Raw genomic sequence first — 21,323 nt, 5'->3', positions numbered from 1 at the left:
CAAACCCCCCGGACCCCCCCCAGAGAGACCCTCCCCCACCCACGACCCCCCACGACCCCTCTTATGACCCCCCCCGGGACCCCAAAGGCCCCCCAGCCCCCCCCCATGACCCCCCGGCCCCCCCCCCCCAGGACCTCCAGCCCCCCGTCCCAGCCCCCTCCCCTCCCCAGGGACCCCCCTTTTCCCCAGCCCCCCCCAGCCCCCCCCCCGCCCCCCCCCCTCACCCTCTGCACACGCTCCTCCAGCCCCCGCCCCCGCCGCTCCTCCCCCATCTGCAAAATTGGGGGGGGGGGGGGGGGGCGCTGAGACCCCCACCCCCAAGGACCCCCCCCCCGGGCCCACCCCCCAACCCCATGGAGCCCCCCAGGAACCTCGGACCCCCAAAAGCCCCCCCCAGGACCCCCAAATACCCCCTAACCCCCCCAAGTGCCCCCCCGACCCCCAAATGCCCCCCAAATGTCCCCCCCAGGACCCCCAAGTGCCCCCCCCAGGACCCCCAAGTGCGCCCCCCACCCCCCAAATGCCCCCCCAGACCCCCCCAAGTGCCCCCCCAGCCCCCTTTGTACCCCCTAGCCCCCACCCCCCCCCCCCCCCCCAAGACACCCCAATTCCCCCCCAGCCCCCCAAATGCCCCCCAGGACCCCCAACCCCCTCCCCAGACCCCCCCCAATACCCCCACGTGACCCCAGCCCCCCCCCACGTGACCTCCCCCGCGCCCCCCCTCCCAGCCCCCCAGCGCCCCCCGAGCACCTCCGTCCCCCTCCGGCCGGTCACGTGACCGCGCCCCGCCGTTGCCATGGCCACCGCCGCCGCGTCCCGGAGGTGGGCGGGGCCATCGTCACGTGACCCGCCTCCTCCCCTCCGGCCCCGCCCACCGGCGGTTTTTCGGCGGGAAAGGGCGCGCCCGGTCACGTGACCCCCTCCCTTCCCGTTGCCACGGCGACCGCGGCGGGCGGATGTGGTCACGTGGGGCGGCCGCGCCCTGCGGGGGGAGGGGGGAACGGGGGTGAGGGGGGTGCCGCGACCAATCAGAGCCTGGGCGGCGCCCCGGCGTGCAGCCAATCAGCGGCGAGGCGATGCCGGGCGGGGCCCGGCGGCCTCAGCCAATCAGAGAACGGGGTGCAGATTCCCCCCCAAACCTCCGCGGCCAATCGGGACGGGGGATCCCAGCCTCGCAGCCAATCAGCGGCCGGGGCTGCGGGTGGGGCCTGGGGCCCTGCCCCATGGCTGCCCCATGGCTGCCCCATAGCGCCCCACAGTGCCCCATAGTGCCTAATGGCTGCCCCATAGCGCCCCATAGCACCCCATAGCTGCCCCACAGCGCCCCATAGAGCCCCATAGCGCCCCACAGCGCCCCATAGAGCTCCATAGCACCCCATAGAGCCTAATGGCTGCCCCATAGCGCCCCATAGCGCCCCATAGCTGCCCCATAGCGCCCCATAGCACCCTCTTTCTGCCCCATGGCTGCCCCACGGCCGCCCCATAGCGCCCCACAGTGTCCCCTGGCTGCCCCATAGCGCCCCAAACCCCCCTTCCCCCTTCCCCACAGCGCCCCACGGCTGCCCCCACACATCTGGGTCCCCCGCCCCACAGCACCCTATGGCTGCCCCTGCCCCACAGCGCCCCATTGCGCCCCATAGAACCCCACCCCCTCCCCAATCCCCTGCCCCACAGCGCCCCATAGCGCCCCAATGTCTGCTCCCCTGCCCCATAGCTGCCCCTAAACCCTCAGGTCCCCTGCCCCACAGCACCCCATAGTGCCCCATGGCTTCTCCCCTGCCCCATAGTGCCCCATAACTGCCCCAAACCCCCCACAACCCCCTGCCCCACAGCGCCCCACAGCGCCCCATAGCGCCCCATAGCGCCCCATAGCACCGCAACCCCCCTGCCCCATAGCACCCCATAGACCCGCTCGCCCCATAGCACCCCATAGCTGCCCCATAGTGCCCCATAGTGCCCCATAGTGCCCCATAGCGCCCCAACCCCCCCGCCCCATAGCACCCCATAGCCCCCCTCGCCCCATGACACCCCATACTGCCCCATAGCGCCCCATATCACCCCATAGCCCCCCGCCCCATATCACCCCATAGCCCCTTCTCCCCATAGCGCCCCATAGCGCCCCAACCCCCTCCACCCCATAGCACCCCATAGCGCCCCCTGCCCCACAGCGCCCCACAGCGCCCCAACCCCCCCGCCCCATAGCCCCCCCTGCCCCACAGCGCCCCACAGCGCCCCATAGCGCCCCAACCCCCCCTGCCCCATATCACCCCATAGCCCCCCCGCCCCATAGCGCCCCACAGCTCCCCCCCCGCGTTCCTGCCCCCCCCGGCCACGTGGGTGCCCCCCCCCCGTCCCCCCCCCGTCCCCGTCCCCACCCCGGACGCCCGAGGCCCTCCCGTGTGGGGCGGCTGCGGGTGCAACGGTTCGGGACGGCCCCGGCCCCCCCAACCCCCCCCCCCCCCCCCCAGGTCCGCCACCGGGACGGGGACCCCCAGCCCCAAAAATATGGGGGGGGGGGGGGGGGGCACGGGGGGGGGGGGGGCGCTTCGTTGCCCCCCCCAAAAAAAAACTCCGCCACATCTGGAAGCCATCGGGGAGGGCGGCGGCGGTGAAGGGGGGGGGGAAATGGGAGGGGGAATTGGGGGGGGGGGATGGAGGGGGGGAACGGGGGGTGAAATGGGGGGGGGCACTCAGGCTGTGCCCCCCCCCCCCAAAGAGGTCGCCATGAGTTTCCTGCTCTTCGCCGTCACGGCCCTCCACGTCTTCGTCCTCGTCCTCCTCTTCGTCGCCACCCTGGATAAGGTAGGGGCGCCCCCCCCGCCCCCCCCCGGACCCCCAACCCCCCAGCTCCCTGCCCCACAGCCTGCCCCATAGCGGGGGGGGGGGGGTCCTGGGGGGTTGGGACCCCCCCTCCCAGCATCCCACACCCTGCCCCATAGCGGGGGATCTATGGGGCGGGGGGATCTATAGGGTGGGGGCGCTCTATGGGGTGGGGGGATCTATGGGGCGGGGAGGATCTATGGGGGGGGTTATGGGGGGTCCTGCCCCCCCCCCGCCCCATAGCTGTGGGGCTCGGAGCAGATGCGACCCCCCCCCCCCCAGCCAGGCTGCGGCCCCATAGCGGGGGGATCTATGGGGCGGGGGCGGATCTATGGGGCGGGGGGGGGTCTATGGGGGGGGGGTTATGGGGGTCCTGCCCCATAGCCGTGGGGCTCGGAGCAGATGCGACCCCCCCCCCCTGCCGAGCTTTGACCCCACACAGGGGGGATCTATGGGGCGGGGACTATGTATGGGGGGGACTATGGGGGGGTTATGGGGGGGGGGGGGGGTTCCGCCCCACGTGGCCCCCCCCCCACCCCGCCCCATAGCCGTGGGGCTCGGAGCAGATGAGACCCCCCCCCCGGGGGGGGGATTCCCCTGCCGAGCTTTGGCCCCACAGAGGGGGGATCTATGGGGTGGGGGCGGATCTATGGGGCGGGGGGGGGTCTATGGGGGGGGGGGGGGTTATGGGGGGGGTTATGGGGGGTCCTGCCCCATAGCAGTGGGGCTCGGAGCAGATGCGACCCCCCCCCCCAGCCAGGCTGCGGCCCCATAGCGGGGGGCTCTATGGGGCGGGGGCGGATCTATGGGGCAGGGGGGGATCTATGGGGCGGGGGGGGGGGTCTATGGGGGTCCCGCCCCACGTGGCCCCCGTGCCCCCCCAGGCCTGGTGGGTGCTGCCGGACGGGCAGGCGGTGAACGTGTGGTACGACTGCGTCCTCCAGAACAGCACCGGCGGCTGGCTCTGCGCCAGCGTCTCCGACAGCCGTGAGGGGGGGGGGGAGCGCGGGGGGCACCGGGGGGGCACTGGGGGGCACCGGGGGGGGGTCGTGGGGTGGGGGTACCGGGGGGATGGGGTGGGGGGGTATGGGGGGGTATGGGGGATGTGAGGGGGGGGGAGGAATGCAGGGGGGCATGGGGGGGGCACCGGGGGGGCAGAGGGGGGCTCGGAGGGGGCACGGGGGGGTTACGGGGGATGTAGGGTGGGGGGAGGAATGGGAGGGGCACGGGGGGGCCATGGGGTGGGGGGCGCACGGGGGGGATGGGGTGCGGGGGGGATGGGGATGGGGGGGCATGGGGGACACAGCACCCATGGGGGGGCTGGGGGGTACGGGGGTTATGGGGGATGTGGGGGTTTGGGGGGGCGTGGGGGTGAAGGGGGGGCACAGGACGCACAGCACCCATGGGAGACGGGGGGCAGGTGCGGCAGGGTGGCACCTCTGACCTGTGTCCCCCCCCCCCCCCCCCATGTGCCCCTGTGCCCCCCATGTGCCCCCCCATCCCCATGTCCCCCCCATGCCCCAACACCCCCCCATGACCCCCCAATATTCCCCCCTAACCCCCCACACCCCCCTCACCGCCCCCACCCCCCCCCCTTTTTGCCCCCCATGCCCCCCCACCCCCATATCCCCCCCATATCCCCCCCATATCCCCCCCATATCCCCCCCACCCCCCCCTTTTGCCCCCACCCCCCCTTTTGCCCCCCATGCCCCACTCACCCCCCCATATCCCCCCCCATATCCCCCCACCCCCCCCTTTTTGCCCCCCACACCCCCATAACCCCCTCTTTTGCCCCCACCCCCCGTTTTTGCCCCCCCGTGCCCCCCTCACCCCCCCATCCCCCCCCCATGCCCCCCCCCCCTTTGTGCCCCCCCCGTTCTCGCCCCCCAGCGTGGCTGCGGGCGGTGCAGGCGCTGCTGGTGCTGGCGCTGCTCCTGTCCAGCGGCGCCTTCGCCCTCTTCGTGTGGCAGCTCCACGCCGCGCCCCGCGGGCGCCTCTTCGCCGCCTCGGGGGGGCCCAGCTGCTGGCCGGTACGCGGGGGCCCCCCCAGTTCGGGGGGGCACCTGGGGACCCCCACACCCGTATCCTTGGGGGGGCACCTGGGGACCCCCCCACACCCGTATCCTTGGGGGGGCACCTGGGGACCCACCCATACCCTCGGGGAGGGGGCACTTGGGGACCCCCCCACCCATATTCCTGGGGTGGGAGGTGGGGGGGGGCAGCTGGGGACCCCCACACCCAGATCCTCGGGGGGGCCTGGGGAACCCCCCCAGATCCCCCCATACCCCCTGACCCCCCGTCCCCTCGCCCCCCATACCCCCCCATGCCCCCCAACCCCCCATAACCCCACCCCCATACCCCCCAAACCCCCCGTCCCTCCCATAACTCCCCCATACCCCCCATACCCCCTATACCCCCCCATCCCATATACCCCCCAACCCCCCTGAGCCCCCCCGACCCCCTGTTACCCCCCCACCCCTATACCCCCTGACCCCCCATACCCCCCGTCCCCCACATAACCCCCCATACCCCCCCCATACCCCCTATACCCCCCCATCCCATATGCCCCCCTGACCCCCCCCCCCTGACCCCATATATCCCCTTGACCCCCCTTACCCCCCAACCCCATGACCCCCCATACCCCATGACCCCCTTGACCCCCCCTGACCCCCCTGACGCCCCCGACGCCCCCGACCCCATGACCCCCCAACCCCCTGACCCCCCCCTGACCCCATATACCCCCTGACCCCCCCCCCTGACCCCATGACCCCCCGACCCCATATACCCCCTGACCTCCCGACCCCATGACCCCCTGACCCCATATACCCCCCGACCCCCCCGACCCTCCCCCTGACCCCATATACCCCCTGACCCCCCCCCGACCCCCCCGCTGCCCCCCCAGGCGCGGCGGTGCTGGCGGCGGCGGTGCTGTTCGCGCTGCGGGGGCCCAGCCTGGCGGGGGGCGGGCGCCCCCCGGGGGCCACTTCGGGCACTGCTTCGCCCTCGCCTGGCTCAGCGCCGGCCTGGCCCTGGCCAGCGGCGTCACCTACGGGTGCCTGCGCAAACGGGACTGAGGGGACATCAGGGACATCGGGGTCACGGTGAGGGCACGGGGGCGGCGGGGGCAATGGGGGCGTTGGGGACATTGGGGTCATGGTGAGGGCACGGGGGCGGCGGGGGCAATGGGGGCGCTGGGGACATCGGGGGCGTTGGGGTCAATGGGGTCATTGGGGGCAATGGGGGCATCAGGGACATCGGGGTCACTGTGAGGGCACGGGGGCCGCGGGGGCACTGGGGGCGTTGGGGGCATTGGGGTCAATGGGGACATTGGGGTCACAGTGAGGGCACGGGGGCATTGGGGGCGTTGGGGACATCGGGGGCGTTGGGGTCAATGGGGTCATTGGGGGCAATGGGGACATTGGGGTCACAGTGAGGGCATGGGGTCATTGGGATCAATGGGGTCAATGGGGACATCGGGGACATTGGGGGCATTGGGGGCAATGGGGACATTGGGGTCACGGTGAGGGCACGGGGGCAATGGCGGCGTTGGGGACATTGGGGACGTCAAGGACATTGGGGTCAATGGGGACACTGGGGTCACAGTGAGGGCACGGGGGCATCAGGGGCAATGGGGACATTGGGGACATCGGGGGTGTTGGGGTCAATGGGGTCATTGGGAGCAATGGGGACATCGGGACATTGGGGTCACGGTGAGGGCAGGGGGGCATTGGGGTCAATGGGGTTGATGGGGTCATTGGGATCAATGGGGTCAATGGGGACATTGGGGGCATTGGGGTCAATGGGGACATTGGGGGCATTGGGGGCGTTGGGGACGTCAGGTCCCCTGTGATGTCACCAATGATGTCACCGATGATGTCACCAACAGCGTCCCCCATGGTGCCACCGATGATGCCACCGATGATGTCACCGATGACATCACCAATGGCGTCCCCAGCGAAGTCCCCAATGGCACCGCCAATGGTGTCACCAGTGGCGTCCCCCATGGCACCGGCCCAGCCCATGACATCACCGATGACATCACTGATGACGTCACTGATGGCGTCATCAGTGGCGTCTCTGATGACATCACCCACGCCATCACCCACATCACCAGTCTGGTCGATGACATCACTGATGACATCACCGATGACATCACCACATCACCAACGCGGCCGATGACATCACACGTGTCCCCAGCGTGGCCGATGACATCACCAGTGACATCACCACGTCACCAGCATGGCGGTGGCCTCCCCATCCCTCCCCCCAGGTGACATCATCACAGCACGGCCATGACATCATGGTGATGTCAGCGTGTCCCAGCTGATGGCGCTGGGTGTGACGTCATTGGCCGGGTGTGACGTCAGAGGGTGGGTGTGACATCAGAGGCCAGGTGTGATGTCATTGGCCGGGTGTGATGTCATTGGCCAGGTGTGACGTCATTGGCTGGGTGTGATGTCGTCATTGGCCAGGTGTGATGTCATTGGCCGGGTGTGATGTCATCGACCGGGTGTGATGTCATTGGCCAGGTGTGACGTCATTGGCCGGGTGTGATGTCATTGGCTGGGTGTGATGTCATTGGCCGGGTGTGATGTCATTGGCTGGGTGTGATGTCATCGGCCAGGTGTGATGTCATTGGCTGGGTGTGACGTCATCGGCCGGGTGTGATGTCATTGGCCGGGTGTGATGTCACACGTGGGGCTATGACATCATCGGCCGGGTGTGACGTCATTGGCCAGGTGTGATGTCACACGTGGGGCTATGACATCATTGGCCGGGTGTGACGTCAGCAGCTTGTCCCCGCCCCCGCGCAGAGCAATAAAGCCGGGTCCCGGAAGTGTGGGCGCAGTGGGGTCGGGGGGGGGCAGATTTGGGGCGCCTGGGGGGGGGCCTGGAGGTCCGGGGGGGTCCCAGGGGTCGGGGGGGCTTGGAGGGGTCTGGGGGTGGTCCTGGTAAGACGGAGGGGGGCATGGGGGGTCTTGGGGGAGCCCTGGGGGGTCCCGGGGGGTCCCCAGGGGCTTTGGGGGGGGTTCAGAGAGGGTGGGGGCATTGGAGGGGGGCCTGGGGGTCCCTGGGTGCACTGGGGGGTCAGGGGGGATATTGGGGGGGTCAGGGGGCAATGGGGGAGGGATCGGGGGTCCCTAGGGGCTGGGTGCGTTATGGGGGGGTCGGGGGGGTCCTGTGTGCATTGGGGGCGGGGTCAGGGGTCCCTGGGTGGATTTGGGGGGGGCAGGGGGGTCCCTGGGTGCGTTGGGGGAGGTCAGGGGGTAATGAGGGGGGTCAGAGGGAGGTGGGGACATTGGGGGGGGCCCTGGGTGAATTGGGGGGGTCGGGGGGGGGGTTTGGGGGGGGGCCCCCCCAGGCCGCAGCACACACACTCCCACGGCCACACCTCAGGGCCCTTTATTGCCCCCCTGTCCCTCGGTGCCGGGGGGGTCCCGGTGCCCGGGGGGGCTCCACGTGCCCTGGGGGGTCCCTTGGGTGCCGGGGGTCTCGTGGGGGCAGCCCCCTCGCCCAGGCTGCGCAGGCGGCCGCAGGCCCGCTGGGCCGGGAAGGCCAAGGCCAGGCCCAGGCGGCGCCGCAGCCAGGCCTCCACCTCCGTCCGCAGCCAGGCCTCGGCGGCCCCCCTGGGGAAAAACGGGGGGGTGAGGGGTCTGGGGGGGGCACGGGGTCCTACGGCCCCCCCCGACACGTCCCATGGGCGCCCACCCCCCTTTATGGCCCCCCGCACCCCATTGCGGCCTATGCGGAGGCCCGCAGCCAGGCCTTGGTGCCCCCCAGGGGGCAAAAAGGGGGGCAAAAAGGGGAAAAAGGGGGGGGTTAAGGGGTTTTGGGGGGGGCACGGGGTCCTACAGCCCCCCGACACATCCCATGGGCCCCCACCCCCCTTTATGGCCCCCACCCCATTGAGGCCTACACCCGCCCCCCCCCCATACCGCCCCATACCCCCCCATACCCCCACACCCCCTCATCCCCTCCAACCCCCCCATACCCCCCATGTCCCCCCCATCCCCCCCACCCCTTTTATCCCCCCGTAACCCCCCATACCCCCTTGTAACCCCCCCAGCCCCCCCCACCCCCCATACCCCCATCCCCCATTAACCCCTCCATGACCCCTGTAACCCCCCTGTAACCCCCCCATACCCCTCCAACCCCCACCCCCGACCCCCCTGACCCCCCCCCCCAGGCCCTGACCCCCCACCAGGCCCTGACCCCCCGACCCCCACCACCACCCCGTGCCCCCCACCCCCCATGCCCCCCCATCCCTTTCACACCCCTGTAACCCCCCCATGCCCCCCCCGTAACCCCCCCCCCCACACCCCTCCAACCCCCCCCCCGACCCCCCTGTCCCCCTGTGGCCCCCCCCGCCCTATGTCCCCCCCACCCCTTTCAACCCCCGTACCCCCCCCGTAACGCCCCCACACCCCTCCAACCCCCCGACCGCCCCCCCGACCCCCCCGACCCCCCCATCCCCCGTGACCCCCCACCCCCTATGTCCCCCCCACCCCTTTCACCCCCCCGTAACCCCCCCCATACCCCCCCTGTAACCCCCCCACACCCCTCCAACCCCCCCTCCAACCCCCACCCCCGACACCCCCCAATCCCCCCCCAGGCCCTGACCCCCCCGACCCCCCACACTCCCCCGTCCCCCCGTGCCCCCACACCCCCTATGTCCCCCCCACCCCTTTTATCCCCCCCATAACCCCCCCATACCCCCCCGTAACCCCGCCATACCCCTCCAACACCCCCTCCGACCCCCCCCCGACCCCCCCCCCCCCCCGTGCCCCCCCCGTACCGGCGGCGGGGGGGCAGCGCTGCAGGAAGCTGTGGGCCAGCAGCGCCTCCTTGGCGGCCTCATCCTGCGCCCGCCGCGTCAGCTCGGCCACCAGCGCCCCGTTGTGCGCGGTGCTGCGCCGGTACCGGCTGTGCGCCAGCTCCAGCGCCTGCACGTCCCGCCGGCGGGCGAAGGCCTGAGCGCCAGAGGCGTCGTGGGGGGCACCCGTGGGTGCTCACAGCACCCGCGCGGCGCCCTCAGCACCCAAACGGCACCCGCACTGCACCCACAGCACCCGCACGGTACCTGCGTTGCATTTACATTGCACCCATGGAGCACCCATGGGTGCTCACAGCACCCACGGAGCACCCACAGCACCTGCACAGCACCCATGAGTGCCCACAGCACCCTCAGCACCCACACGGCACCCGCACTGCACCCACAGCACCCGCACTGCACCTGCGTCGCGAGCACACAGCACCCACGTTGCATCTGCGTTGCACCCGAACAGCGCCCATGGGCGTCCACAGCACCTGCACAGCACCCGTGGGTGCTCACAGCACCCTCAGCACCCATACGGCACCCGCACAGCACCTGCATCGCGTGCGCACAGCACCCACGTTGCATCTGCGATGCACCCGAACAGCGCCCATGGGCGTCCACAGCACCTGCACAGCACCCGTGGGTGCTCACAGCACCTGCACAGCACCCGTACGGCACCCGCACAGCACCCTCAGCACCCACACGGTACCCGCATTGCATCTGCACAGCACCCATGGAGCACCTGCATTGCATCTGCATTGCACCCACGGAGCACCCATGGGTGCTCACAGCACCCACGGAGCACCCACAGCACCCGCACAGCACCCATGGGTGCTCACAGCACCCTCAGCACCCGTATGGCACCTGCACAGCACCCACACAGCACCCGCACTGCACCTGTGCTGCGAGCGCACAGCACCCACGTTGCATCTGCGCTGCACCCAAACAGCACCCATGGGCGCCTTCCCCACCACCCCTTCCCCACCCGCTCCCTTCCCCCCACCCCCTCCCCGTCCCCCCACCCCTCCCCCACCCCTACCCCCTCCCCACCCTCCTACCCCCTCCCTTCCCCCCACCCCCTCCCCCAACCCTCCCCTCCCCCCACCGCCCTCCCCCACCCCCTCCCTTCCCCCACCACCCCTCTCCCCTCCCCACCACCCCACTCACCCCTCCCCTCCCCATGCCCCCACCCCCTCCCTCACCCCTCCCCCACCCCCACCCCCTCCCCTCCCCCACCACCCCCTCCCTCCCCCACCACCCCCTCCCCGTCCCCCCCACCCCTCCCCCCACCCCCCTCCCCCACCCCCTCCCTTCCCCCACCACCCCCTCCCTCCCCACCACCGCTCTCACCCCTCCCCTCCCCACCCCCCCTTCCCCACCCTCCTACCCCCTCCCCTCCCCCCACCCCCTTCTCCACCCCCCTCCTTCACCCCCCACCCCCCTTCCCCCCTCGCCCCCACCCCCAACCCCCTCCCCTCCCCCCACCCCCACCCTCTCCCCTCCCCCACCACCCCTCCCCTCCCCCCCTCCCTGCCCCCCCCCAGCCCACCTTGGAGCCCCGCATGGCCATGAGGGCGGCGAAGCCGAGCAGCAGGGCGGTGGCGCCCACCTTGAGGTCGGTGAGCAGCACCATGCCCACGTTGAGGAAGAGGAGCAGCCCCGAGGCCGCCAGCCCCAGGTGCAGGCGGGCGCGCTGCAGCCCCGGGGTGCGCAGGCGGACGCGGGGCAGGAGCAGCTCCAGCGCCTCCAGGGGCACCTCCTTGAAGGCCTTGAGCACCAGGCGGGCGCCCCGAGGCCGAGCCACCACCACCACGCGGCGGAAATAGCGCCTGGGGGGCACGGGGGGGGGACGGTGGGGCGGGGGGGGGGGCAGGCCCCACAACAAGGAGACGCGGGCGCGGCGGCGAACCCGAAGGAGCCCCAAAGGCCCCGAGGCGGGAGGCCCAAAATCCCCCCCGGGAGCCCCTGTCCCAACCCAAGGCCCAGAAACACCAAAAAACACACAAAAAAAACAACAAGAAACCCCAAATTCCCTGGCCCCGAGACCCAGAAACACCAAAAAACACCAAAGGAACCCAAATCCCTGACCCAGAGACCCAGAAACACCAAAAAACCCCAAAGGAACTCAATTTCCCTGGCCCGGAGACCCAGAAACACCAAAAAACCCCAAAGGAACCCAAATCCCTGACCCAGAAACACCAAAATCCCACAAAGGAACCCAAATCCCCTGGCCCGGAGACCCAGAAACACCAAAAAACACCAAAAAAAGCCAAATCCCTGACCCAGAAACACCAAAAACCCCAAAGGAACCCAAATCCCTGACCCAGAAGCAGCAAAATCCCACAAAGGAACCCAAATCCCACAAGACGGGGACCCAGAAATGCCAAAAGTAAACCCAAAGGAACCCAAATCTCTAACCCCAGAAACACCAAAAACCCCAAAGGAACCCAAATCCCTGACCCAGAGACCCAGAAACACCAAAAAACCCCTCCTATAGCCCCGGGACCCCCCCAGGGACCCCCGTATCCCTCCCATATCCACCCCAGGACCCCCCATATCCCCCCAGGACCCCCCCAGGATCCCCATTTCCCCCCAGCCCCCCCATATCCCCCCAAGACCCCCTCATATGGCTTCAGGACCCCCATATCCCCCCCAGGACCCCCCCAGGACCCCCATATCCCCCCAGGACCCCCCCCAGGACCCCCATATCCCCCCAGGACCCCCCCCCAGGACCCCCATATCCCCTCCAGGAACCCCTCATATGGGTCCAGGACCGTCCTAGGACCCCCATATCCCCCCATATCCCCCCCAGGACCCCCAGACCCTCTAGGACCCCCATATCCCCGCCAGGACCCCCCTCATATGGGTCCAGGACCCCCAAGGACCCCCATATCCCCCCCATATCCCCCCCAGGACCCCCCCAGGACCCCCCAGGACCCCCATACCCCCCATATCCCCCCATATCCCCCAGGACCCCCCAGGACCCCCCAGGACCTCTCCAGGACCCCCCCCCCAGGACCCCCGTTTCCCCCAGCCCCCATCGCCCCCCCTTGCCTGTGGGGGTGGGCGGGGGCGCGGGCGAACCAGCGGCGGGGGGGCGGGGGGTGTCGGGCAGGGGTCCCACGCGCTGCCCCAGCGCCCAGAACTGGATCTCCTCGTACTCGGCCAGGTCCACCGAGACCTGGGGGGCACGGGGGGTCGGGGGGGGCATGGGGGGGGTGGGGGGGCCATGGGGGGGGTCAGAAGGAGGGGGTAGGGGGGTTGGGGGGCGGGGGGGGCTGGAGGGGGCTAACGGGGGGCTATGGGGGGTCTGGAGGGGTTATGGGGGTTCTATGGGGGGTTATGGGGGGTCTATGGGGTTTTGGGGGGGGCGGAGTAGGGGTCGGGGGGGCTAATGGGGGTTATGGGGAATCTGGGGGGCTATGGAGGGGTTGGGGGTCTCAGGGGGGTCTATGGGGGTTCTGGGGGTCTCAGGGGGGTCTATGGGGGTTCTGGGGGTCTAAGGGGGTCTATGGGGGTTCTGGGGGGGTCTCAGGGGGGTCTGTGGGGGTTCTGGGGGGGGGTCTGGGGGGTCTGTGGGGGCAGAGTGGGGCTCTGGGGGGGTTAAGGGGTCTATGGGGGGTTACGGGGGGTCTGGGGGGGCTATGGGGGATCTGGGGGGGGCTATGGGGTGTCTACGGGGGGTTACGGGGTTCTGGGGGTTTTATGGGGGGCTCTGGGGGGTGTCAATAGGGGGTGGGGGGGTCTGGGGAATTATTGGGGGTCTGGGGGCTTTGGGGGGGCACAGCGGGGATCTGGGTGGTCCCGTGAGGCCACGGGGGGGCCAGCGTGACCCCCCCCCAGATTTGGGCCTGCCTGGGGGTGCCCGTTACGACCCACGGAAGGGGGGGCTCCGGGATGGGGGATCCCAAGGGGGGGGAGGTCCAGAATTTGGGGGGGGGAACACCCAAATGCGCCCCCCCCCGCAATTACCTGCACCTCGTCCAGGGGGTGCTGCACCAGGAGGGCGAAGGCGATGGCGGCGTCGGGCAGCCGCTGGAAGTTGGCCTCGGCCAGCAGCGGGGCCAGCGCGGCCACCACGCGCCGCTCGCGCCGCCCCACGGCGGCCCCCTGCCCCACGGCGGCCCCCTGCCCCACGGCGGCCCCCTGCCCCACGGCGGCCCCGGGGTCCCCGCCGAGGGCCCGCAGCTCCCCCAGGCTCCCCACGGTGTCGCGGTCGGGGTCGATGGGGCCGTAGAGAGCCTGTGGGGCGGGGAGGCTTGGGAGCGCCCCATAGCGCCCCATAGCACCCCATAGCACTGCCCCATAGCGACCCACAGTGCCCCATAGCGCCCCATAGCACCCCATTGCACCCCATAGCGCCCCATAGCGCTGCCCTATAGCGACCCACAGTGCCCCACGGTGCTGCCCCTTAACGCCCCGTAGCGACCCGTAGCGCTGCTCCATAGTGCCCCATAGCACCCCATTGCGCCCCATAGCGTCCCATAGTGCTGCCCCATAGCACCCCATAACGACCCATAGCACTGCCCCATAGTGCCCCATAGAGACCCATAGCGCTGCCCCATAGCACCCCATAGCACCCCATAGCGCCCCACAGTGCCCCATAGCGCCCCATAGTGCCCCATAGAGCCACCCCATAGCGCCTTGTAGCGCCTCACAGCACCCCATAGTGCCCCACGGTGCCCCATAGTGCTGCCCCATAGTGCCCCATAGCACCCCACAGTGCCCCATAATGCCCCATAGCACCCCACAGTGATAATGCCCCATAGACATAGCACCCCATAGCGTCCCACAGTGCCCTGTAGTGCTGCCCCATAGCACCCCACAGTGCCCCATAGCGCCCCATAGTGCCCCATAGAGCCACCCCATAGCGCCTTGTAGCGCCTCACAGCACCCCATAGTGCCCCTAAGTGCCCCATAACGACCCATAGCACCCCATAGCGATGCCCCCTAGCACCCCATAGTGCCCCACAGTGCCCCATAGTGCTGCCCCTTAACACCCCATAGTACTGCCCCATAGCACTCTGTAGCACCCCATAGCACCCCACAGCGCCCCATAGCGCCCCATAGTACTGCCCCATAGCACTCTGTAGCACCTCACAGCACCCCACAGCACCCCATAGCGCCCCATAGCACCCCACAGCACCCCGTAGCGCCCCATAGCGCCCCATAGCACCCCACAGCACCCCATAGCACCCCCCAGCGCCCCATAGCACCCCACAGCACCCCATAGCACCCCACAGCACCCCATAGCACCCCCCAGCGCCCCATAATACTGCCCCATAGCACCCCACAACACCCCACAGCACCCCATAGCGCCCCACAGCACCCCATAGCGCCCCATAGCACCCCACAGCACCCCATAGCGTCCCATAGCGCCCCATAGCGCCCCACAGCACCCCATAGCACCCCACAGCACCCCACAGCGCCCCACAACACCCCACAGCACCCCATAGCGCCCCATAGCACCCCCAGCGCCCCCCAGCGCCCCATAGCACCCCCCAGCACCCCATAGCGCCCCCCGGCGCCCCCCCGCGCCCCGGCCCCACCTGCAGGTGCTCGTGCAGGCGCTGGTAGCGCGGCTGCAGGGCCCGGTCCAGGCGGGCGGCGAAGGTCAGGAAGGAGGCGCGGGACCCCCCCGAGGGGTGGAACTCCTGGGGGCGGGGGGGGGGACACTGGGGGGACCCTGTCCCCTTGTCCCCGTGTCCCCGTGTCCCTGCATCCCCATGTCCCCGTGACCCCATGTCCCCAGGTGACCCCCCTGTCCCCATATCCCCATGTCCCCGTGGCCCCATGTCCCTGTGACCCCATGTCCCCAGGTGACCCCCCTGTCCCCATATCCCCATGTCCCCATGACCCCATGTCCCTGTGACCCCATGTCCCCATGTCCCCAGGTGACCCCTTGTCCCCATGTCCCCCCTGTCCCCGCACATCCCCATCTCCTGGTACCCCCCGGTCCCCCTGTCCCCAGTGTCCCCATCCCCAATGTCCCCACGTCCCCCTGTCCCCCCTGTCCCCAATGTCCCCAAATCCCCATCCACATCCCCCTGTCCCCGATGTCCCCACCGATGTCCCCCTGTCCCCAAAGTCTCCATTGAGGTCCCCCTGTCCCCAGTGGCCCCTGTCCCCAAATCCCCATCCATATCCTAATGACCCCAATGTCCCCATGTCCCCAATGTCCCCACGATCCCCGACTCTATCCCAATGTCCCCAGTGTCCCCCTGTCCCCACCAGTGTCCCCAGTGTCCCCAGTGTCTCCCTGTCCCCACCGATGTCCCCAATGTCCCCAGTGTCCCCATATCCCTGTATCCCCATCCATGTCCCCCTGCCCCCCCATCCCCAATGCCCCCAAATCCCCCTCCCTATCCCAACGTCCCCATATCCCCCTCTCTATCCCAATGCCCCCAGTGTCCCCAGTGCCCCCCTGTCCCCACCGATGTCCCCAATGTCCCCAACGTCCCCATATCCCCATCCCTATCCCAGTGTCCCCAGTGTCCCCATTTCCCTGTATCCCCATCCATGTCCCCCTGCCCCCCCGTCCCCAACGTCCCCAAATCCCCCTCCCTATCCCAACGCCCCCAGTGTCCCCAGTGTCCCCCTGTCCCCACCAGTGTCTCCAGTGTCCCCAGTGTCCCCCCGTCCCCACGGATGTCCCCAGCGTCCCCAGTGTCCCCAGCGCCCTCACGGCCAGCAGCAGCCCCCGCAGCTGCTCCTTGGAGAGGGGCACGAAGCTGTCCCGGAACTCCTGCTCCCAGCCCGGGGGCTCGAGGGGCCGGGGGCGCCGCTTGGCCCGGGCCAGCTCGGCCACCAGCGAGGCCACCGCGCGCCGCGGGGCGGCCACCAGCACCCGGCGCCGGGCCACCGCGCGCAGCATCCTGCACGAGGCGGGCGGCGTCACGCTGACGTCACCGCGATGATGTCACCCGCGACGTCGCCGCGGCGTCACGCTGAGGTCAGGCAGGGGGCGCGCGGCGCGTGCACGGGGGGACGAGAGGGCGCGAGGGGGGATGCGGGGAGCAAAGGGTGCACAGGGTGCAAGGAGGGGTGCAACGCGGGGTGCAATGCGGGGTGCACAGGGTGCACAGGGTGCACAGGGTGCAATGCAGGGTGCAATGTGGGGTGCAAAGTGTGCAAGGTGGGGTGCAATGCATGATGCAATGTGGGGTGCACAGGGTGCAAAGCTGGGTGCAATGCTGAGTGCACAGGTTGCAATGCGGGGTGCAGTGTGGGCTGCAATGCAGGGTGCACAGGGTGCAAAGGGTGCAATGCTGTGTGCAATGCAGGGTGCAATGCAGGATGCAAACGGTGCAATGCAGGGTGCAGCGTGGGGTGCACAAAGTGCAAGGTAGGGTGCACAGGGTGCAACGTGGGGTGCAACGCTGGGTGCAAAGCTGGGTGCAATGCAGGGAGCACAGCGTGCAAAGGGTGCAATGCGGGGTGCAATGCAGGGTGCAATGTGGGGTGCACAGAGTGCAAGGCAGGGTGCACAGGGTGCAAAGGCTGCAAGGCGTGGTGCAATGTAGGGTGCACAGGCTGCAGTGCAGCGCGCAGTGCAAGGTGCACAGGGTGCAATGCTGGGTGCAGGGCTGGGTGCGCTGCAGGCTGCAAGGTGAGGCCCACGAGGTGCAGTGCGGGGTGCGACACGGGGGCAATGCAGGGTGCAGCACAGCTGCAACGCGGGGCACCCCAGGTGCAATGCGGGGGCAATGCAGGTGCAGCACAGCTGCAACGCGGGGCGCACTGCAGGGTGTACAGGGTTTAACGCAGGACGCAACACAGGGTGCAACAAGCGCAGCACAGGGGCACTGGGTGCGATGCAGGGTGCAACGAGGGGTGTGGTGCAGAATGCAACGCAAGGCGCAACAAGCGCAGCACAGGTGCCCTGCACGCAACGCGCAGTGCAGCAGGTGTGATGCAGAGTGCACAGGGTGCAGGGGGTGCAACGCCGGGTGCAAGGGGTGCATTGTGGTGTGCAGGGCTGCAGTGCAGGGGGCGATACTGAGCGCAATGGGGGGTGCAATGCAGATCGTGCAGGGTGCAATGCAGGGCACGGGGGGGTGTAACACAGACTGCAATGCCGGGTGCAACGCAGGTTGCAGGGGGTGCAATGCCAGGTGCAATGCAGGGTGCTGGGGGTGCAATGCAGATTGCAATGCAGGTGACAGGAGTCACAGTGCCCGTTGCAATGCAGGGTGCTGAGGGTGCAATGCCATTTGCAATGCAGGTTGCTCAGGGTGATAGGCAGGGTGCAATGCCAGTTACTCAGGGTGCAATGCCCAGTGCAAAGCCAGTTGCAATGTCAGTTGCAGGAGGTGCAATGTCAGTTGCTCGGGGTGCAATGCCGGGCGCAATGCAGGTTGCTCAGGGTGCAATACCAGGTGCAATGCAGGGTGCTGCGGGTGCAATGCCAGTTGCAAAGCACGTTGCTCAGGGTGCAATGCAGGGTGCAATGCCAGTTACTCAGGGTACAGTGCCAGTTGCAATGCCGGTTGCAATGTCTGTTGCAGGAGGTGCAATGTCAGTTGCTCAGGGTGCAATGCCGGGTGCAATGCAGGTTGCTCAGGGTGCAATGCCGGGTGCAATGCGGGGTGCTGAGGGTGCAATGCCATTTGCAATGCAGGTTGCTCAGGGTGATAGGCAGGGTGCAATGCCAGTTACTCAGGGTACAGTGCCAGTTGCAATGCAGGTCACAGGGGTTGCAATGCAGGGTGCAATGCCTGTTACTCAGGGCGCAATGCCAGTTGCAATGCCCGTTGCAACGCAGGTCACAGGGGTTGCAATGCCAGGTGCAATGTCAGTTGCAGGAGGTGCAGTGTCAGTTGCTCGGGGTGCAATGCCGGGTGCAATGCGGGGTGCTGCGGGTGCAATGCCAGTTGCAAAGCAGGTTGCTCAGGGTGCAATGCAGGGTGCAATGCCAGTTACTCAGGGTGCAATGCTCGGTGCAATGTCAGTTGCAGGGGTTGCAATGCCGGGTGCAATGCCCGTTGCAACGCAGGTCACAGGGGTTGCAATGCCGGGTGCAGTGTCAGTTGCTCGGGGTGCAATGCCGGGTGCAACGCGGGGTGCAGGGGGTGCAATGCCGGGCGCAGGGGGTGCAATGCCGGTCGCTAGCGCGCCCCCCGCCCCCCCTGACCTGCCGCCCGCCGCTGACTTTGGCCCCGCGCGTGCGCGCCCGGCCCGGCCCCGCCCCCGCCCCCACCCCGCGCCTGCGCCCCGCGCCCGGGGGCGTGGCCAGAGCGCACCGCGCCTGCGCGGGCCCCGCCCCCGCCGCCAGAAAGGGCGGGAAGGGAAAAGGCGGGAAAGGGGCGGGGGGGGAGGGGGCGTCGTGGGGGGGAGGTGCGATGGGGGGGGGGAGGTGCGATGGGGGGCAATAAATGGGGGCTGGGGGCCTTAAAAGGGGGTCAGGAGCCTAAAAATTGGGTCTGGGGGCAACAAAAGGGGTCTGGGGGCAACAAAAATGGGGCAGGATCCCATAAAATTGGGTCTGGGGGCCAGAAAATGGCGGTTGGGCCTATAAATGGGGCCTGGGGGCAATAAAATGGGTCTGGGGGCAATAAATGGGGTCTGGGGGCAATGAAAATGGGGTCAGGATCCGATTAATTGGGTCTGGGGGCCGTAAAATGGTGTTTGGGACCTACAAATGGGGTCTGGGGCAACAAAAATGGGGGCAGGGTCCCATAAAATTGGGTCAGGATCCTATAAATTGGGTCTGGGGGCAACAAATGGGGCCTGAGGGCAATAGAAATGGGGCAGGGGGCAATAAATGGGGTCTGGGTCCCATAAAATTGGGTCTGGGTCCCGTAAAAATGGGTCTGGGGGCAATAAATTGTGTCTGGGGGCCATACAATTGTGTTGGGGCCCTGTAAATGGGGCCTGGGGGCAATAAATGGGGGCAGGGTCCCACAGAACTGGGCCCGGGTCCCACCGCGGCTGCCCCACATCCCTGCCCCCCATATCCCCCCCAGCCAGCCCCACCCCCCCGCCCCATAAGTGCCCCCCCAGGAGCCTCCCTGCCCCATAAGAGCCCCCCAGCTGCCCCCCAACCGCCCCCCCTGCCCCATAACTGCCCCCCCCGGGGGCCTTCCTGCCCCATAACTGCCCCCTTGGGGGCCTTCCTGCCCCATAACTGCCCCCCCAGCTGCCCCCCCCGCCCCATGTTGACAGCAGCGGTGCTGCCGGGGGGAGGGGCCAAGCGGTGGCCACGCCCCCTCCTCCTCGGCCACGCCCCCACCGGGAGGGGAGGGGGGGAGGGAGCTGGGAGGGGGCTGCACCGGCCCGGGCGTGCAAGGGGGGGGGGGGGGAGCATGTGCAAGGGGTGTGTGTGTGCAAGGGGGGGGTTGTACAGGTGTGTGCATGTGCAAGGTGGGGGGGGGTGCAAGGGGGGGTGGGTGTGCGAGGAGAGTGGGTGTGCAAGGGGGTGAGCGTGCGAGGGGTGCAAGTGTGCAAGGGGGGTGTGTGTGTGCAAGGAGTGTGTGTGCAAGGGGGTGAGTGTGTGAGGGGTGCAAGTGTGCAAGGGGGGGTGTGTGTGCAAGGGGGTGAGTGTGCGAGGGGTGCAAGTGTGCAAGGGGTGTGTGTGTGTGTGCAAGGGGGGGTGTGTGTGCAAGGAGAGTGGGTGTGCAAGGGGGTGAGCGTGCGAGGGAGTGAGTGTGAAAGGGGTGCAAGTGTGCAAGGGGTGTGTGCGTGTGTGTGCACGTGCAAGGGGCACGAGTGCCAGAAGCAGATGTGTGCAACAGGTGCGTGTGCAAGGGGTGTGTGTGTGTGTGTGTGCGCATAGCGGCGCGCGTGTGCAACAGGTGCGCGTGCGCAAGGGGTGCGTGTGCACGTGCGTGCGTGCACAGGGGTGCACGGGCACGCCGGCGTCGGTGCCGGAGCCTGTCCGTCTGTCCGTCCGTCCGTCTGCCTGTCCCATCTGTCCCTCCATCCGTCCGTCTGTCCGTCCGTCCGTCTGCCTGTCCCATCTGTCCCTCCATCCGTCCGTCTGTCTGTCCGTCTGTCCCCCCCCCCCCGTCCCTCTGTCCGTCCGTCCGTCCGTGTCCGTCCGTCCTGCCCGTCTGCGTGGCCGTCTGTCCGTCCGTCCGCCCGCCTGCCGCACCTCCCTGTCCGTCTGTCCGTCCGTCTGTCCGCCCGCGTCTCCGTCCGTCCGTCTGGCTTTCCGTCTTCCTGCCTGTCCGTCTGTCCGTCCGTCTGTCCGTCCGTCTGTCCGCCCGTGTCTCCGTCCGTCTGGCTTTCCGTCTTCCTGTCTGTCCGTCTGTCCGTCCGTCTGTCCAAGCTCCCAGCTGTCCGTCCGTCTGTCCGTCCGTCTCGCCACCCCCTTGTCCGTCCGTCTGTCCGTGCATCCGTCCCTCTGTGTGTCCGTCCGTCCGTCCATCTGTCCCCCCCCGTCCGTCTGTCCCCCCCGTCCGTCTGTCCGTGCATCCGTCCCTCTGTGCGTCCGTCTGTCCGTCCGTCCATCCGTCTGTCCCCCCCCGTCCGTCTGTCCACCCGTGTCCGTGTGTCCGTCTGTCTGTGCCCCCCCCCCCCCCCCAAAATCTTTGCTCCGGGACCAGGAGAGAGGGGAGGGGGTGAAAGGAGGGGGGGGTAATTGGGGGGGTAAGGGGGGGGGTAATTTGGGGGGGGGGGGTAATTGGGGGGGGGTCGGTCAAAAAGGGGCGTGGCCACGTGCCCCGGGTGGCGTGGCCACCCGCCG

The 21,323-nt window shown here is 69.1% G+C and overlaps 2 protein-coding genes across 5 annotated transcripts; one reads left to right on the top strand and one right to left on the bottom strand.

The window, feature by feature from the left end:
• Positions 1-2,672: 2,672 nt before the first annotated feature.
• On the top strand, positions 2,673-7,657 carry LOC136789417 (uncharacterized). Of its 4 annotated transcripts, XM_066989476.1 has the most exons (7): positions 2,673-2,802; positions 3,705-3,807; positions 4,711-4,850; positions 5,723-5,921; positions 6,707-7,406; positions 7,445-7,501; positions 7,560-7,657. In XM_066989476.1, the coding sequence occupies exons 1-5, from the start codon at positions 2,677-2,679 to the stop codon at positions 6,997-6,999; spliced, it is 861 nt and encodes a 286-aa protein (XP_066845577.1). In that variant the 5' UTR covers positions 2,673-2,676; the 3' UTR covers positions 7,000-7,406; positions 7,445-7,501; positions 7,560-7,657. The 4 variants fall into 4 exon arrangements, with proteins under 4 accessions (XP_066845577.1, XP_066845575.1, XP_066845578.1 ...); XM_066989474.1 differs by having other exon boundaries at positions 6,707-7,501; XM_066989477.1 differs by lacking the exon at positions 4,711-4,850 and having other exon boundaries at positions 6,707-7,501.
• On the bottom strand, positions 7,530-18,818 carry LOC125181738 (transmembrane protein 143). The gene is made up of 10 exons (XM_066989453.1): positions 18,771-18,818; positions 16,323-16,512; positions 15,187-15,291; positions 13,610-13,879; positions 12,743-12,818; positions 12,117-12,147; positions 11,187-11,493; positions 9,617-9,791; positions 8,285-8,448; positions 7,530-7,769 (listed from the first exon to the last, which is right to left on the bottom strand). Exons 2-10 carry the CDS (start codon positions 16,509-16,511, stop codon positions 7,530-7,532), a joined length of 1,557 nt encoding a protein of 518 aa, XP_066845554.1. The 5' UTR covers position 16,512; positions 18,771-18,818.
• Between the last annotated feature and the right edge of the window lie 2,505 nt (positions 18,819-21,323).

Source organism: Anser cygnoides, unplaced genomic scaffold, assembly GCF_040182565.1.
Source record: "Anser cygnoides isolate HZ-2024a breed goose unplaced genomic scaffold, Taihu_goose_T2T_genome scaffold_44_1, whole genome shotgun sequence".
NCBI classification, from domain to species: Eukaryota; Metazoa; Chordata; class Aves; order Anseriformes; family Anatidae; genus Anser; species Anser cygnoides.
The sequence above is the reverse complement of the archived record's forward strand: the minus strand, read 5'-3'. Positions and strand labels throughout refer to the sequence as shown.